The sequence below is a fragment of the Mchenga conophoros genome, linkage group LG11 (genome assembly GCF_057382185.1).
Source record: "Mchenga conophoros isolate Kocher_MC1m ecotype Shallow Benthic linkage group LG11, M_conophoros_male_GT1.1, whole genome shotgun sequence".
In the NCBI taxonomy this organism is placed as follows: domain Eukaryota; kingdom Metazoa; phylum Chordata; class Actinopteri; order Cichliformes; family Cichlidae; genus Mchenga; species Mchenga conophoros.
Genome location: NC_140536.1, coordinates 17,446,252 through 17,464,060, shown reverse-complemented (window position 1 = coordinate 17,464,060; position 17,809 = coordinate 17,446,252). Strand labels below are relative to the sequence as shown.

Below are 17,809 nucleotides of genomic sequence, written 5' to 3'. Positions count from 1 at the left end.
TGTTTATGGGATTCTTCTTCTTCCAGAAGCACATTCACTGTAAACCTGGATAAGTTGAATCTACTTTTAAAAAATCAAGGTAACTTGTTGCCTTATATTTTTTAAGTAATGAAGCATTAGTTGAACAAATGCACTGGACTACGTTCAATGTACTTGAGCCCCTAAAGGAATGGAAGATTTGAATGTACTAATACAGTAACTTAAGATACTTAGTTACCATGTTTAACTCAGCTTATTAAGTAAGCATTACTCCATTACCAACCGAACTAAATTGTATATTCTCACTGATCAAACTTAACTTTTACAGTTCTTGAAAATCAAAATATATCTTTCAATCAATAGAGCCAGTAAAAGAAATACATGCAACAATTTACTATTGGTGATGTCTTTGTTTCAGCAACAAAAGTAATAGAAAATGTATTCTTTACAATACTGAACTGTGTCTGTTGAAATATGGTGAATAAACTAACATGAGAAACTCAGCCCTGCAGGACACTGGTATCTTAACATCAACAAATAACAAATTTGTCTGTGGAACGGCAAAAAATAAAGAATACAGGGAGAGAACTGGAGGGTGAACAAAAATCCAAACAAAATACTACATGGAGAGCCCATACTTTCCCTCCACCTTTCTGCTGATTCTTGAGTGTTTGAAGTTTGAGTTCAGAAGTACTTTTTGTAAAAAAAACTTTGGGTAGTTGAGATGCAATGCATAGGTAAGGCCGAAGACAATGTGCATGGCCTGGGGCAGGTTCTCAACATCCATCACAACCTTGCCCCCTAAGATGATTCCCACTGAGGATGCATTGCGATGAAGGGACTGCATGTGTGGAGAAATTTTTCTTGTTCATGGAAGAGGATCTCCACTGGCACATCATTGTACAAATGTTCCTCATCATCAGTGTTGTGAAAAAAGGAACACAGGATCATCACGTCAACATGACAACACAGTGCTATAAACAGGCTCTATATGTACAAAGCTGATGTGCCTGCCCTGTCCAGTGTCCAACCACTGCCACAGAAAATCACTTGGGATAGTCAATGACAATAATAACAATAAAAAAGTAACTATTAACATATGCAAACCTTTAAATAATATGTATGGTAGAGAGAGAGAAGGGGAGGTGGAGAGAGGGGAAGGGAGGTCAAGGGAAAAGTGGAGAGGTAGTAAACAGGTGGAACTAGGGAATGGGGGATAAGAGGAGGTAAAGAAAAATCAGTTCCTTACAAGAACTTGAAGAAGGCAGATGGATCATTGCCGAAAATGACAGGAAGCCCCTTGAGGACAAGGCATCTGACCTCCGTCACATCCGAAGTCTGGTGGAATGAAGGAGGAGAGAGGAGATCACACATTTCGAATAGAGTCAATATGTCACCCTGAACAATATGATCGCAAACATAATAAAAAGCACAACCATTTAAGTACTGGAACCCCTGTTAACCTGTTAACATACCCAGTGTCACAACAACAGTCACCTCAAGGCGCTTTATATTGAAAGTTAGACCCTATAATAATACATACAGAGAAAAACCCAACAATCATATGACCCCCTATGAAAAAGCACTTTGGCGACAGGGGGAAGGAAAAACTCCCTTTTAACAGAAAGAAACCTCTGGCAGAACCAGGCTCAGTGAGGGGCCTGGTTCTGCCATCTGCTGCGACCAGTTAGGGTGAGAGAAAGAAGACAGGATAAGACAGGATGTGATCGTTCAAGTTCAATCAAGTAGCCAACTGATTTCTATTACGTAAAGATTTGAAAATGAACTAACATTTGTTTGTTGCATAAGGTCAGGTAACATCTGTCTGTGAGACCCCTCTTTGACTTAAAGATCTCCATTAGTCTGGGACTGTGATGGTCAAGGGCCTCGTAGAACTCCAGTCTCAGGCTCTTAACAACCACTGTGCTGAACTCCAGAAACACCTAAAACATGTAAAAACAAAACATGTTCATGTTCAGATGAGTTAACCATAGTGTTATCTTTTTATGCATCAACCCAGACTGCAATATTTCTCTGTAATATAATTTTGATGAGTACAACAGAGCCCCTTTGGTGAAATCAATTTAAAAACAAAGAACTTGTGGCTATAAATTAGCTAGCTAACATTCTCAGTGAATGTATAGCTAACATTAGCTAAGGAAGTGTTGGGCGATGTTAGCTGGTTAACTACCTTATAACTTATCGATAAAATACACTAACTTATCAGTAATTAGGTTTGTTACTTCACCTATCAGTGGAGAAGCAACCAGTGTAGGTTTTGTGCTTGTTTTTGTTTTGTGACTAAACTCTGGTCATTCACCGAAGGCACAAAACGTGGGCTGGACAACTTGCTCGCTTCAGTGCAGCTAATTGTTCATGTGTGTTCGGTTCCATGTCTGCTCTGTTTCACAAGGTCCAGAGCTCCTCAAAGCCACTCTGTCAAAACTGGTATGAACTAGATTTTTGATTATATTAAGTTGTTTGAACTCAAACACATAATTACAATAAAATAGGCTAATAAATTATGATATATAAAACTGGCTAGCAAGGCCAGTTCACCTAACTGGTGCTTCACTGTGGTTGTCTCTTTAAATGCGATCCACACTTTCTCTCCCGTTTGGTAGAGCACTCAACAAACACACCTACACATGATCAGAGGGGGCGGAAAGGACCAGACAATGTTGAGATTAAGTGGCCTTTTATGCTACAACTTAGAGGAAATTGCCTATATGAAACATTTTGGTTCTTTATGGTAATCTGCTGGGTGGAGAAATTGATCTTATTACTATTCATCCTGAAACTATATATTGAGAAAACACCTTACATAAAATAAGTAATTCACCCCACGGATAACATTGTTTCAGTGAAGCTAATACTTTGAGTATTATAGCAAAAAAAATTAAAAATCAACTTGAGTTAAGCTGTTTGGGAGTAAGTGTCAAATTATTTGTGCAGTGAATTAGCCTCATCTTAGAGGTGAAGTGCACTTGTAAGAGTTTGTTCACTAAGGAATCAGTCTAGGATAATAAAGGAAGGGTTCTCACTGATGTGGGGACTCTCTCTGCTGCTACTCTCCATCCATCTGCATGCCTGTCACTGTCCTCAATGTTAATTCCAGACACTGAAACACAATCACAGTGACGGGGGAAATAAAACTTAACTAGAGAGAGATTGAAATGACAGCACACTCTGTCTGATCCCTGGCTAAATAGAGGTCAGCAATAAATCAAGGCCGGCTGGGAAGAATGACTGTTAATGAGAACAGAGACAGACAAAGAGAACAGAGACGACGAGGGTGGAAAAGTTTTCTAAACTACATGCGTGTGTGTTTAGATGTGTTGATAGGAGTCTCTCAATTTATCTGTTACTCTGCTGCACATTTATTACTCTCTGCATGCATACGTTTGAGTGTAAACTAAAGCTGCTTTGCTTTAGTTTATCTCTCTTTGAAGAAAGCATGTATCCAACAGTGACTGTGTTTTTAAGCCTCCATGAGCATTTTTGAGTGGCTATGTAGTGTAACAAGTGTTCCCACTAACTGCTTGTCTCACAACCCTCAGTCCTGTCTCTGATGCTGCTCCCTGACTTTATAGCCAACAGTGGCTTCCATTGTTACAGTGCACATTTCTAATACCCATTACTCTACTCCCACACAAGTTAATCCAATTGTCTGGGAGCCACATACTTTTCCCCACAGCTCTGCAGACTCTGTGGGCTTTGAATTGTAAAACATGGTCTCGTCTTTCCCATAGACACAGGTGGGCAGTCTAATCACGCTCATGCATGCCAGTTATGCTTGGGATTATGTCCACGTGTGTGTCTGTATGTAAATAGTTTCATTCAGCACCTTTACTAACCATGTGCTTCCAAGCAAACAAGGTTTAGACTGTAAAGTAGTGGTGTGACACGGGGAAAAATGGTCTTGTGGGGTTTTTTTCAGTCTAACCTATAAAAATGTAAAATCATCACCACCACGTACAGTATTTATGTAGAAAAACTACATAAAGAATTGAAATCAGCAGTAAGCGTCTAATAAAACATGATGACTGAACATAACAGCTGCTTTAGTTTCAGGGTTCCATATGTATTTTGGTTCACCATCACACTATTCTTTTTTCTGAGCTCTATTGTACCACCACTAAGCCTTTTAACGTTAAAATGTTAAAATGTAAATTTGAGCCTTGAACATCGGGTGGCTTGTTCCCATGATAGAATTGCATTATTTTTGGCCTATGAGAAAATTACTTTTACTTTACAGTGCTGTATAAAAGTCTCGATCCAGGACTAATTTCTAGTTGAGAAAATGGGAAATAGGCAGAGTGAATTACAGAAAAATGACCAAACACATGGAAATACAATAGCTAAGGCAACAGAGGCTGTATAGTTCTTACACAGTACTGTACACATGAAATATAAAAATCTAAACTCAATTGTCTTTTATAAAACACAGTAACAATGCAGTACTTCTGTAGACAGAAATGCTTACCTATATGAAAATTATACTCTGTCATAACACTTTGTATGTCATGGCAGGAGTGTCGCCCATTAGTCAGGCAGGTGGAATGAGCTTAGCAGTGAAGTGGAGAGAGGCAGTGAAGTGAGTAAACATAAACTTGGACAAAAGAAAGACTTGGCTCCACAGAAAGTGTCAATACATCTGTGACCTTTCGCTGCCCTCAGATACAGCACTTTGGCTTTTTACCTTCATTCCAACTTTGGTTCTCTTCTTTGCTTTCACTCTGTTCCCCCCGTACACACTTTGACCCACAGCAGAGGCGTTAGATGAGAAGAAAAAAGGGAAGAAAGAGGTAGGGCAAAAGAGGAGAAAAAAGACAGATGGGGCTTATAAGAAGGAGAACCTCTGACTAGCCTACTGGTGACTATCAGAGAGCATATTGAGATTATAATACAGCTACAGTAGAAACATACTAGGAGTGCTTTTTTTTGCTAGGAGAACTACGTTATCATGTCCATGAGCCTCTCAATCTGATAATGCTGTGTTGGTGATATTCCTCCACCATCGTAATCAATGTTGCCACAGAGACTATCACGTTTTTGTGATGTCACAGTTTTGCAGCTTGTGGGGAAAGACTACACATGGGATCAAATTTATCTACAGGGCTATTTCTGCCAAAAAAAACTATTAAAAGCCATTTGAGCACCTATGCGCAATTTAGAGTCACCAGTTACCTAAATAGAATAGAATAGAATGCATTTATTGTCACTATACAGTTGTACAATGAGATACAGAGCATCTCCTACTCAGTGCAAACATGCATATACAAGCTGGTTTAAAAAAAAAAAAAGTCATATGTAATAAATAGTGTTGTGTATATACACTAACTGCATGTCTTTGAAATGTGGGGGGAAGCCGGAGGACCCGGAGAGAACCCACACGAACACGGTGAGAGCCTGGGCCTGATGGTGGAATTGAACTCAGGACCTTCTTGCTGTGAGTGCTAACACCACCGTGCCACCGTGCCGCCCTACATGGTTAATGTGAAATTAGTAGCAGTCCTAACCAGTGAATAAGTGAGATGCATAATTTCCCTTAGTGTCTGTCAGTATTCGATTACTGTTGCTTGCGCTAGGAAGTGAAAGGCAGCTTTGGCATCTAGCTCATAGTTCAGTGTAGGCCGACTGTGGTTCAAATAAAATCGAAATAAAAAATTGGTTATGTGAAAATTTAAATAAATGTATGATATTAAGTAACCTAAATGGTGACAAAATAACCTGCCCTAACAATTAAATAAACATTATGGTCAACTCAACAGAGTGCTGACAGATGTCAGCAGGAGTAATGTGAAGGACGCAGCACCCTTGATTGCTGGGTCCGATGGGTCCTAATTAACGTTCTCACCACCCTGACAATAGACGCAGGAATGACCAGCGAGCTGTACTTAGCTGTAATTACTGACCCTCTAATCCTCTGTTTACCACCTCCTGCTGGCTTTTCACATTTAACAACCCCCCCCCCCCCCCCACACCCCCACCCTTGGTTTCTTTCTTTCTTAACCATTAACCTTTTCCTTGCCATTCTATTTAGTTACTATAGATAATAAAAAATGAATATCTATAATTTTATGTCAAAGAGTAGCTGCTCGATTGATTTGATCTATATGTCCTGTTTTGGTGCTTATTTATGGTTGTTCCTATAAAACCTTTAACGCTAGAGTCTCTTTAAAGGCCACGTTTGTTTGTTTTGTAATAGAGTAACCTCCACAAAGATATCGATATGATCTTTGGCCTTACAACCTTTTGCCATTTTGCCGAAAGTCCCGAACAAAGCCTTCTTTTTTTCCTCTCCTTAAAACAAGGGGTATTATTCAACTCTGATATAAAATCATATTTTTTTCCCTTGTCAAAACAATAACCTTTGTGCATTTCACGGGCACCTTTTTCAATGTTCTGCATTTGCAAGCCACAGATTGTCATCAGCTATCTCCCGACCTTGTTGTTTTCCCTTCTCTCGTTTGTCGGCCGCCTGTAGCAGATGGATGGTTCAAACAGTCAGACGCACACAGACAGCAGACAGAAGGCTCCGTCTGAAAAATTGCTTCTTGAAATAAATACCTGTGTATCGTTAGACGATGTAGCTTATTTATTAATTTTTATCTTGAGAAAGTGTTGGCTTGAATCGATAACACGGAAAGCACAGATGGTGAGGTAAGTGTAAATGTTACGAAGCATGTTTTGCTGTGTTTATAGCATTTATGCATCACTGCCACTGTTTGAATAAATACATCCCAGCATGTTTTATATTTGTTCTTTATTTTCAAGCAATTTAGCACACGCCTGTGCTAATTAACATGTTAAACCAAAGACCCTGTTGTGCTTAGTTCCAAATGGCTTTGTTAAAGTTGGCAGGAGCTGAATTTTTAGTCAAAACACAAATAAATCCACATTTCCTACTGTCAGCTCTTTGCTTTATGGATTTTTCTTCAATGAGACACAAAGGTCCGACATTATGAGCATGTCGTAGATTAATAGCGATTACTTTCCTGTAGACAGGAAAGTGGTTTATGTTACAAATTTAAGTAGATATATTTCTTTTCAGGATACCAAAGAAAGGTGGATGAGCTGTTATAAATTACAATGAATGAACTGATTTCTGTGCTGTGCTTATATTGCTGTTAAAAAAATGCCACTCTTATGAAGTCCCTGTATTGTAAGGATTTGTTTGGAAAGAAACACTTGTGGTAGGTCTCCAGTAAGTTTATGTAAGTCTGAAGTGATGGAAATGGGCTGCTAGTTTTATAATGCTGCTGTTTCAGTCTTTTAAACCACTGGAAGCGCTTTTACTCTGCATGCCCCAGTCTTCATTTGCGCTTAAGTGCTTTTCCTACCACACTGATGGATGTGCGAGGGAGCAATTTACATTCATTTGCTACTTTGTTAGGTACAGCTGTTTAACTGTATGTTTGAGATGGTATAGATGATCGTCTGATGTTCAAATTGAGCATCAGAATGGGGATGAAGGTGATATAAATGACTTTTGAACATTGCGTGGTTGCTGGTGCCAGACATGTTGGTCTGCGTATTTCAGAAACTGCTGATCTGCTGGGATTTTCCCACAAAACCCCCTCTAGGTTTTACAGAGAATGGTCTGAATAAGAGAAAATATCCACTGAGTGGGAGTTCTCTCAACAAAAATGCCTTGCTGATGTCAGAAGTCAGATGAGAATGGCCAGACTCCTTTGAGCTGATAGGAAGCCAACAGCAAATAACCTCTCATTACAACAAACATGATGTGCATTTAGAGATGCAGAAGAGCATCTCTAACTGCACAACATGTTGAACCTTGAAGAAAATGGGCTGGTACGCAGAGTCTGAAGGCCACTCTGCGTACCAGTTCTGTCAGCTAAGAACAAGAAACTGAGGCCAAGATTAACACAAGTTAACCAAATCTGGACAATAGAAGACTGAAAAATGTTCCCTGGTCTGATGAGCCTCAAGTGACATGCAGATGGTAGGGTCAGAATGCAACATAAAAAACATTGGACACACATTGCACATTGAAAATAAAAATAATGTGGATTTAGTGGTATTATCGTTTTCTTTAATTACTAGTCTTTCTCCCTTCCTCCTTTTTTTCAGTTGACCAGTTTGTGTGTCACACTGAGGCTATTGCGGATATTGTGATCCTGGTGGACGGCTCCTGGAGTATTGGCCGACTAAACTTCAGGCTGGTCCGTATGTTCTTGGAAAACCTGGTCAATGCCTTTGATGTTGGCATTGATAAAACAAGGATAGGTGGGTCCTGGCTTCTTTCCTTCTTGAACAGATGGGTTCACCATGGGACCAATATGGCTGTTTTAGCCATGAATTAAGTTGTTTTCGTCTATCGAATTAGTTCAAGTTTGAGTGAATATTACTAGGAAATGACAAGCTGTGTGTAATTGTGTCATGTTGTTCATTTATCAGGTCTCGCACAGTACAGTGGCGATCCCAGGATTGAGTGGCATTTAAATGCTTTCTCAACTAAAGATGCAGTCGTTGATGCTGTCAGGAACCTGCCCTACAAAGGAGGAAACACCCTCACAGGTACTGACCCTCTGTGATTTTGACTTTTGTTTTACAATAGTAGATTAAAAAGTTCTTCCTTGCCATTCTCTTCCCAATTGTCTTTTTAAAAGTCCTGTTATGATCGCTACTTTCACACACTACTGTTATTCTATTGCTATTTTTACTTATCTTTGCTGAATATTTTTGAATACACACACGCACACGCACACACACACACACACACACACACACACACACACATATATATATATATATATATATATATATATATATATATATATATATATATATATATGTATGTATAAAATTTATATTACTGTGTCATCAAGTATGCCACCTTACAGCTACCTGATTAATCCTTCTTCACTTACTATCCTTTTTACTCTCTACTCTTTTTTTTCACAGGTCTTGCACTGACTTTTATCTTTGAGAACTGTTTCAAGCCTGAATCTGGTGCAAGGCCTGGAATACCCAAGATTGGGATCCTGATCACCGATGGAAAGTCCCAAGATGATGTTATACCACCAGCAGAGGAACTGAGAAATGCTGGTGTTGAACTGTTTGCTATCGGTGAGATAAACTACAGATCATATTTTTAACTTATCTCCACAGTGGCAGATCTTAGTTTTTGGACTACTGTTTTTAAGGCTGGAGCTTAACATTCTAGCTAGTGTCAACTTTTTTGTTTTTATTTTTCATTCTGGACATGATTTACATGAAAATATGTGGCAGAAAGGTGTTGTTAGCTAAGGCTGGTTAGCTAGCTAGCTTGGTTACTAAGGTGCATTTGTTATATTAAAATGCATGCTGCCGCTACTCAAAAACACAACAAAATAATTGGTACTTAGAGCAGTAAAAGTATTGATTCACCCCATATATCGTTATATTGTGATTCCAAGTAGCCAGGTTTGTTTTTCTTTTTGTGTTTATGAGCAGTAGGTCTCCAGGCTTTCTGGTCCATTAAAGTTTTTTTCTTTGGACATTGGGTGCTTTTTCATTCAGTTGCAATCCTGTTCTTGTACTTGCGCATTTTAAAAAGAAGTGGCAGGGCTAAAAAAAAAAACAAAACAAAACAAAAAAAAGACAGCCCTTCAACAGATCCATCTAGTGTTCACTGTAACCTCATCATTAATGGTCACTTTGAAATGGTGGCTGTCAAGAAGTCATTACTAAGGAAGGGAAACAGGGAGAAAAGGCACAGTTATGACAAATTACTCAAGATTTGAACTAAAAGTTGCTGAATCTGAAATTTTTGGTTCATTTCATCATCGCTATAGAGAAAGGACAAGAGAGACTCTAGTGTTTCCCCTGACAAATCTCCCAGTTAAATGTTTCCTTGTTTTTTTCTAATTTTATAATCCAATGCAACATTGAGGCATACTTAAGCCTCATTATTTGTCCAGATGCAAGACTCACTTTTTCATATTTTTGCACATTTCCCATCAAGGCTTCTAATTATTGGGCAACCTTTTTATAGATTTAGCGTTGAATTGGCATCAGTTGGTTTGTCATGCTTTTGACAGGACTTGCCATTCTTTTTTGTGTATTCATGTGGATACTGTACTCATGTGAGTACTCATGTATTTTTCCAGGTGTAAAGAATGCTGACGAGAATGAGCTGCGCTCCATCGCCTCACAACCGGAGAGCAATCACGTCTACAATGTGGCTGACTTTAACATCATGAGCTCTATTGTAGGGGGGCTAACAAAAACAGTGTGCAAACAGGTGGAGCAGCAGGACAAAGACATCAAGCAGAGTAAGAGCAAATTGGAAAACTGAAGAAACCTTACTAACATGCAAACAAGAATACTAGTAGGAACTCTGTGTCATGAGGAGTAAAGCATAAAGGAAAAGAGTTGTTAAACAAATAGTATCCTCACTTTGACTAGTTGTGTATCAATAAATGACCAAATGATAAAAAGAGTTAAAGTCTAGTTACAAAGTAAATTTGTTTACTATGAATCAAACCTTGTGTATGTAAAAAAAAAAAGTTCGATGGCCTATAGGAACTGTTTAACAGGACACTATTAAGTCAGATCAAATGTTCATTTGATCTGACTTAATGGGATTTGCACTTCAAAGTTATATCCAATCTGAGGCAGCCTGTTGGCCTGTCCTTTTTGTCTTTCAGAACATATACCAGAGACAACGGGAATGCCACTTAACCTAGTGACATCAGACATCACGGCCCAAAGCTTTCGGGTTTCATGGAGCCATGCCCCCGGAAATGTAGAGAAATACAGAGTTGTTTATTATCCCACTCAGGGAAGAGACCCAGGAGATCCACAGGAGGTAAATAGTGTATTATTTGCTGAAAACCACACATCAAACCAGCCAGAGCTGAGGAAGTCAACATATTTTATGTCGTGATATATTTATCACAACATAAAATCAAGAAATATCCATTTTATTCCATGGACATGACTCTTTCACTCTGTTCAGCTTTGGATACAGATGTGCTGAAGGATAAGCAGCAGCTAAAAAATCCTACAGTCAGTAGGAGTGTGAGGTGGGCAAAATGTACTTTTCCATAATATTTATGACACCAGGGGGAGTTATCAAGGATCGGGCAGGTTTATAGTTTGAGATCAGTTTTTCCTCGAGGCGTCAGTGCTATCGCCCATCCATACCTCTCACTTTCATCTCTCTATTCACTTCTCCCCAGAATATCTTTGCAGGTTATGACGGCTCACTAGAAATGATACTGTTGCTGGAACCAGGCACCTGCTTGATTTTTCCAGAACATTTGACCACAGAAGCCATTAAATCTCTCACTTAGCTGGGTTTACAGAGACCAGATGTTCTGGAGCCTCATGTAAAGAGACCTTTCCAGCTGGCTCACCGTGGGCCTAATCTTTATCACAACTGTCATCCTTTTAGTTCACAATGAAAAAGAAAAATATTCTTCAAGTTTTAAGCGTTTGTGCTTTATCCCATTCAATAAATCGATTGTTTCCTTCTTCCTTTCCCATTCTCTTACAATCTCTCCTTTCTTTCCTGGTTTTATCTCGCTTTCCTCACTTCTGTTTTTCATTTTTATGTCTCCCTATTTATTGCCTCAATTACCATTTTTCATGCCATTCTATCCCCTTCAACTCTTCACACCTTCTTTTCCATCTTTCATATTCTCTTACTTCCCTGACTGACCCTCCTGCACCCCTGCAGGCTGTAGTGGTCGGGAGTGAGTCTTCAGTGGTGTTACAGCATCTTAGCTCCCTCACTGAGTACCAACTGGCGGTGTTTGCTGTGTATGCAAACAAGGCGAGTGCAGCTCTGAGAGGATCAGAAACAACGCGTAAGTTTATTCTTGCAAACACACATAAGTGTGCTTATAAGGCTCCACACTCAGAACACAATTTAATAACAATGGCTTAAAAAGTTACAGCTGCAGAAGCCAGACATATTGAAAATGCACTTACGGTGCTGTGCAAAAGTCTTGAGCTATTTCTTTATATTCTGCTTCCAAGGAGTTTTCCTATCATTTTTTAAAAAGGGTTCAGTCTTGAAGAATAATTCTCCAGGATCTCTATAGGTCTTTCAAAGTTTTTCTATCTTTCTATCTAAAACTATAGAAAGAAAGTAAAGCAGATTAACAGTATCTGAAGTTCATGTGAGTACGAAAAAGGAAAATGTCCAGCACAGGACCTTAGAGATGCATTTCGGTTGCTTTTTCACTGCATTTCAGCGATGTTGGAGATCTTGTCAAAACTGATACAATTATTAATGCAGAAATCCACAGTCAGATTTTTGTTCACCATGAAATACAATCTGGACAGACTGATTGGCAAAGGCTTCATTTTCCCACATGACAATGATCCCAAACACACTGCCAAAGCAGTAAAAAAATATGCTTGTAAGGACTTCATAATAATATCACATTATTAAGGTATTAGTAAAGCTTTAGCAAGTTCTTAATTCATCATTTATATATCATATCATCATTCCAATATGAATGATGAATTAAGTACTTGCTAATATCTTACTAATAATATTAATAAAGCTTAATAGTGTGACATTATTGTAAAATGCTACTGTATTCTTATATATACTCCACAGTGGAGTACTATCTGTCATGGATTGGCCTTCCCAGAGCCCAGACGTCAACATTGTTGAAGCAGTATTTGAACATCTCGTCAGATAATAATAATCTGTCAGAGGGACATACAACATCATTTAAATACCTCTGACAGATGGAAAGAAGAGCTTTGAATGTCCTTCGAGAAGCCTGGAGAGAACTTGAAGATGTCTTAAAGAAGAAAGCTGGAAAGCTTGGATAAATATATTAATATATATTAAAAATATATGGTTGGCTCAATACTTTGCACAGCAGTAACTAATACAGCAATAAAGAATTTTATGCTTAAAGGTCAAATCCACCTTAAGCAGTATACCCTGATGTTTATAGTTATTACAAAAATACATTCATGTGATTCCTCCTTTATTGAAATTTGCCATGTTATTTAGTTGTTTGCTGTGTCGCGATGTGTGTGTATGCTGTGTGTGTATGCATGTAGTGGCTCTTCCCACAGTCACCGGCCTCCAGCTGTTTGATGTGAGTCACAACACCATGAAAATAAAATGGAACAGTGCGGATGGAGTCTCTGGCTACATGCTGCTTTATGCACCTCTGACAGATGACTTGGATGAGAAAGAGGTAGTAACAAAAAATAATAAAATAAGGGGAGGATGAATTGTTTATTTAGTTCAAAGTTGTAAACCTGGAATTTGCTAACATGACAGCCAAAGTTTTGTTTTAAATCCTGAAGTTTCTTTTTGTCCCTAGATAAGGGTGTCAGATGCAGTGACGGAGCTGGAGCTGGATGGGTTGATCCCTCACACCGAATACACCGTCACTGTTTATGCCATGTTCGGCGAGGAGGCCAGTGAACCTGTTACAAACCAGGAAACCACATGTGAGTAATGCACACCCAAACAGTTTTTAATTCTTAGCCTTTTTTATTAAAATTAATAAAAATTCAAATAACCCAATAGTCAGACATTCAAACATTGTAAAAGAGAAAACTGGATCATATGTGTTCTTCATAAAAAGTGTCCTTAATCTCAAAAACTCAGACTGGTTCTCATGAAGCTGGTAAAAATGGCTGAAACAGTGATGTTTTCTCCAAGGTCAAAGCTCATAGTTGTTATGCGGCAATAACTGTAGACAGCTGACCTTCTTTCCACATATGATAATAGTCTGCTCTGATTGTCTCTTACAAAATAAGAAAAATTTGCCTATTTATTGTAATAAAGAAATTAAATCCAAGTGTCTTTGACTGATGTCTAATTTAGTCACTTAATCATTGTGAACAGACGTCCATACCATGTCCACTCCGTGTACGCAGACTACTTCATTGTTTTCCAACCATTTGGAGCCACGGCACATATTTCACATTAGAAAAATCACACAGCACAAAAAGCATATTTATAATTTTTCCTCGTGCACCAGGAATAGTGGAATTGGCTCGGTTTGTCACCAGTATACCATTTTTTCTTTCTTCTGACCACTACTCATGCTAGGGCCTTCTCCATGACCCGGGTCAGATTGACTACTTTTGCTTTTCAAATATTTATCGACTACTATCTGGCTGTGTCGTCTCACTCACGGCATGACTATTACGTAATTTCGTCTTTGCCTTCTTCTGTTTTTACTGGCAGTTGGCAACCCAACTGCTAGTGGCAGTACAACTACTACTAGATGGTAGTTGTATTGCCCTCTAGTGGAAGAGAATGTAATTGTTCTGCCCGTTACTCATGCCGGTTGCTTAAAGGTGGAACCTGATTAGTTCACATGAAGCCTAACAAGCAGCTAGCAGCACCCACCCATCACCAACAGCTTTATACTTAATATTAATTTAAATGGGTGAGGTAAAAAGAAATCACACCACAAGCAGTTAATATGTCCAAAAAATACCAAAACTACTTTTATACAAGGCTGAACACATGCTCATTTTTGCTCCAAAGTTAGACTCAGTCTTTGGCATGGGCTTCCTTTTTTTTCACAGCCAGGGTTTAACGCCTGATCAGCCTGAGCTTTCTGTCTCTCCCCCTCCAGTACCACTGAGTCCTCCCAGCAACCTCCAGTTTTCTGACATTACCCACAACTCGGCCCACATCAGCTGGGACCCCGCACCTGGTGGAGTTAATGGTTACCGCATCATGTGGGACAAGACAGACGGACTAGTCACAGACGAGGTGACGTGTGACCGTTTTTTTTTTTTCTTTCATGTTTTGGGAATTTTGTTTCTGAGTGCCAAGATTAAATAAGAAATTAGAAAAAAAGAAATGAGAAAGGGATGAACAGTCGAATAATAAAGGGCTAAAAGCCTAACAATAATCATATGAATGGAAAATTTACAGATACTGCAGTTTACGATACTGATAAAGCTTAGTCTTCTGGAAATGTTCTGTGTTATGAATATCATAGATGAAGACTTGAAAAATATCCCTACATTGAGTCTTAGTAGACTTGCTGTCTTTCAAGTTAGTAGTGTTTATCTTGTTCTCTGTTTAAGAGGCATAGCAGTGGGTTTGTCTGTGGCTACATGATGTTTCTCTGTGTTTCCTGCAGGTGGAGGTTGGTTCAGTGAGTTCTTATGACCTCGGTGAGCTGACGTCTTTGACGGAGTACTCAGTGGCAATTTTTGCCCTGTACAACGAGGGCGAATCAGAACCGCTCACCGATGCGTTCACCACCAGTAAGAAACTGGCTTTTGACTTTTGCGAGTCGCCGTCACCAGTGGAGAACAAATTTTTGTTTTCTGTATTCTTGTTTCCCAACATCTCTGTTGAAGACAATTTAGCCTCAATCTCCAGAAAATAGTTCTATCAATATCATTAAAAGGCAAACCATTTCTCTTATAGTGCCAAACAGTGGTGAATTTTATTACCCTCAGTGGTCCTTTTGCTATTTTGGCAGCCTGCCCATCACATTTACACCTCAGCATAATAGCCCAGTCACATTAAAAGGTCATTTCACTGTCCCTGACTATTCCGTCACGCTAACAGATATTGATTTGTTGGAATATCCCTTTGCAACAAGCAGTTGGGCTCCAGCGCTGAGTCAGCTCAAAGAAATGCGTCTGGCAAGCAACTATTAAACTATCCACTTTAAAAGGACTGTTTGCATTTTTTATTTATCTCCTGGCAAAGTTTGTTTAATGGACCAGTTTTCAGAAAGGGGGCTTTATGAACTAACGAAAATGCAATGGCACATTTCAGCTGTTTGAGTGGGAAGCGGTAGGTTCACACCAAAACGGTGCGACGGTGCTTTTCCGAGAACATTTTGCTGAACTGACAGTTATGTTATAAATTGGCCCAGCAAAAAAGTTTCATAAACTTACAGTGTAATCGGGGCAGAATTGAAAATATTATTGAATTTATGTGAATATTAACACATGAGAAAAAAGGAGGGGAAAAAGAGTCTCAGCTTTTCTGTCTTTCAGCTCCAGTTCCTGGTCCTCTGAATCTACACTCCAGTGAGGTCCGCACGGACAGCTTTAAGGTCAGCTGGGATCACTCAGCCAGTGACATTATTCTCTACAGACTCTCCTGGACACCATTCGATGGTGGCAACACAAAAGAGGTTAGTTGCACTAAAATACAGAAGGTACAGCACTGTGCAAAAGTCTTGAGCCATCCTCCTTTTTCTATATTTTGTTAGGAAAATACTTTAGTAATGTTGACGTCCAGGCTCTGGGGAGACCAATCCATGACAGATAAGACTCCACTGTCGGCTTTTCTGTATAAGTATACAGTAGCATTTTACAATAATGTCACACTAATAATTATTAAGGTATTAGTAAGCGTTTAATTCATTATTTATGCCGCATTGCCATTTGTAAATACAGATATATTATTATTACTATGATTATTATTAGTTACTAGCAGTGCATGCTACACCATGCACAGCAGTATACTAAGGAGGAATGATGATAAATAAAATATGAATTAAACACTTGCTAAAACTTTACTAATACCTTACTAATGCTTAAAAGTATGATATTATTATGAAGAGCTATCAAGTATATTTTTACTGCTCTGGGTCTGCGTTTGGGATCATTGTCATGTGGAAAAATGAAGTGTTTGCCAATCAGTGTTTCCAGATGGCTTTGGCTGGTGAATCAAAGTCTGACTGTACTTTTCTGCGCTCATAATTGCATCACTGGCTAAAATTCAGCTCCCAAAGCATTACACAGTCTCCACTTGTTTGTAGTTGCAGATACACGTACGTCTCTCCTGACCTTGACATGTTGATGACAATATGAACAAAAGATTTCAGACCTGTTGCTTCTCATTTTCATCCCAGTTCTTTATCCCAGTTCTGGCCCTTCAGGTCAGCTGAAGTGGCAGAGGCATCTCTCAGGTCCTGTGTCAGATGAATTTTCTCCTATTTGTTAAATGCAGGACTTTCAAATACTCTTCATCAGCCTACCACTTCTTCTTTTGCCACTTTTTCAGTTTCCTAAATATCTTGGGACTGCACGCCATCCCAAGATATTTTATCCCAGGTTTTGTACTAATAGCTCTTTGGGAATCTTTAAAAATGTATAAGAAAGTTTGGCTTCTTGGTAGCAAAATATAAAGAAATAAAGGCTGGCTTCAGACTTTTGCACAGTACTGCATGTGTTTTAGATCAGTAAGAGTCAAGCATCCAACAGCATAGAATCACAAGGTTAAGCTTGCAGTGTTATTATGCAAACAAAACATATTATTAAGCATCTGAAGAAAATTATCTGCATGGATTTCATTTAGCCTGGAGTCCAGTCATTATCTCTTTTTAAGAGGAAGCAGTAGCTCCACTCCATGCGCATGGATAAAGAGCAGTCTGTCTCCTATAGACTTACACAGAAGCTTAACTACACTACCGGTAGCTGGTAAAACCTCTGGCTTGGTTGAGTATAAATAAAGGCTGAATAAATCTAGAAATTAATGGCTAGGGTGTTTTATTACTATGATCTGGGGTTTAGAGACAGCTGCAAGGCAGCGATAGAGCCCTTAGAGTGTGTGTCTGTGTGTGTGTTTGTGTGTTTTGCTGAGAGTCATCGAAGCTGAAAATAACACTCTGGGGAGCTGGAGAGGTGGGCTGGTAATACCGCCAGACTAGAGAAAGGGATACATGCAGCTTTTCTCTGTTTCTCACCCACATACTCCGTGTGCTGGCACACACACACACACACACATTTACATCCTTCATCGATTTTCTCGGTATTGTTACATCTGAGAGGGGATTAGACATAATGCATACAGCACAGAGTGAAATGTTATCCATACAAAAACTTTATGATAATTTGATATCTTTCT

The 17,809-nt window shown here is 39.0% G+C and overlaps 1 protein-coding gene and 1 pseudogene across 4 annotated transcripts in view; one reads left to right on the top strand and one right to left on the bottom strand.

The window, feature by feature from the left end:
• col14a1a (collagen, type XIV, alpha 1a) overlaps positions 1-17,809 on the top strand; it is a 161,131-nt gene that overhangs the window by 34,734 nt on the left and 108,588 nt on the right. For all 4 annotated transcript variants that reach the window (XM_085291188.1, XM_085291185.1, XM_085291187.1 and 1 more), the window contains 11 exons: positions 8,077-8,232; positions 8,404-8,523; positions 8,911-9,075; positions 10,098-10,262; positions 10,638-10,798; positions 11,672-11,801; positions 13,021-13,160; positions 13,290-13,419; positions 14,562-14,701; positions 15,078-15,204; positions 15,952-16,091. In XM_085291188.1, the coding sequence (XP_085147314.1) occupies positions 8,077-8,232; positions 8,404-8,523; positions 8,911-9,075; positions 10,098-10,262; positions 10,638-10,798; positions 11,672-11,801; positions 13,021-13,160; positions 13,290-13,419; positions 14,562-14,701; positions 15,078-15,204; positions 15,952-16,091 (1,574 nt within the window). The remainder of the gene's footprint in view (positions 1-8,076; positions 8,233-8,403; positions 8,524-8,910; positions 9,076-10,097; positions 10,263-10,637; positions 10,799-11,671; positions 11,802-13,020; positions 13,161-13,289; positions 13,420-14,561; positions 14,702-15,077; positions 15,205-15,951; positions 16,092-17,809) is intronic.
• Positions 599-3,760, bottom strand: LOC146563849 (uncharacterized; annotated as a pseudogene).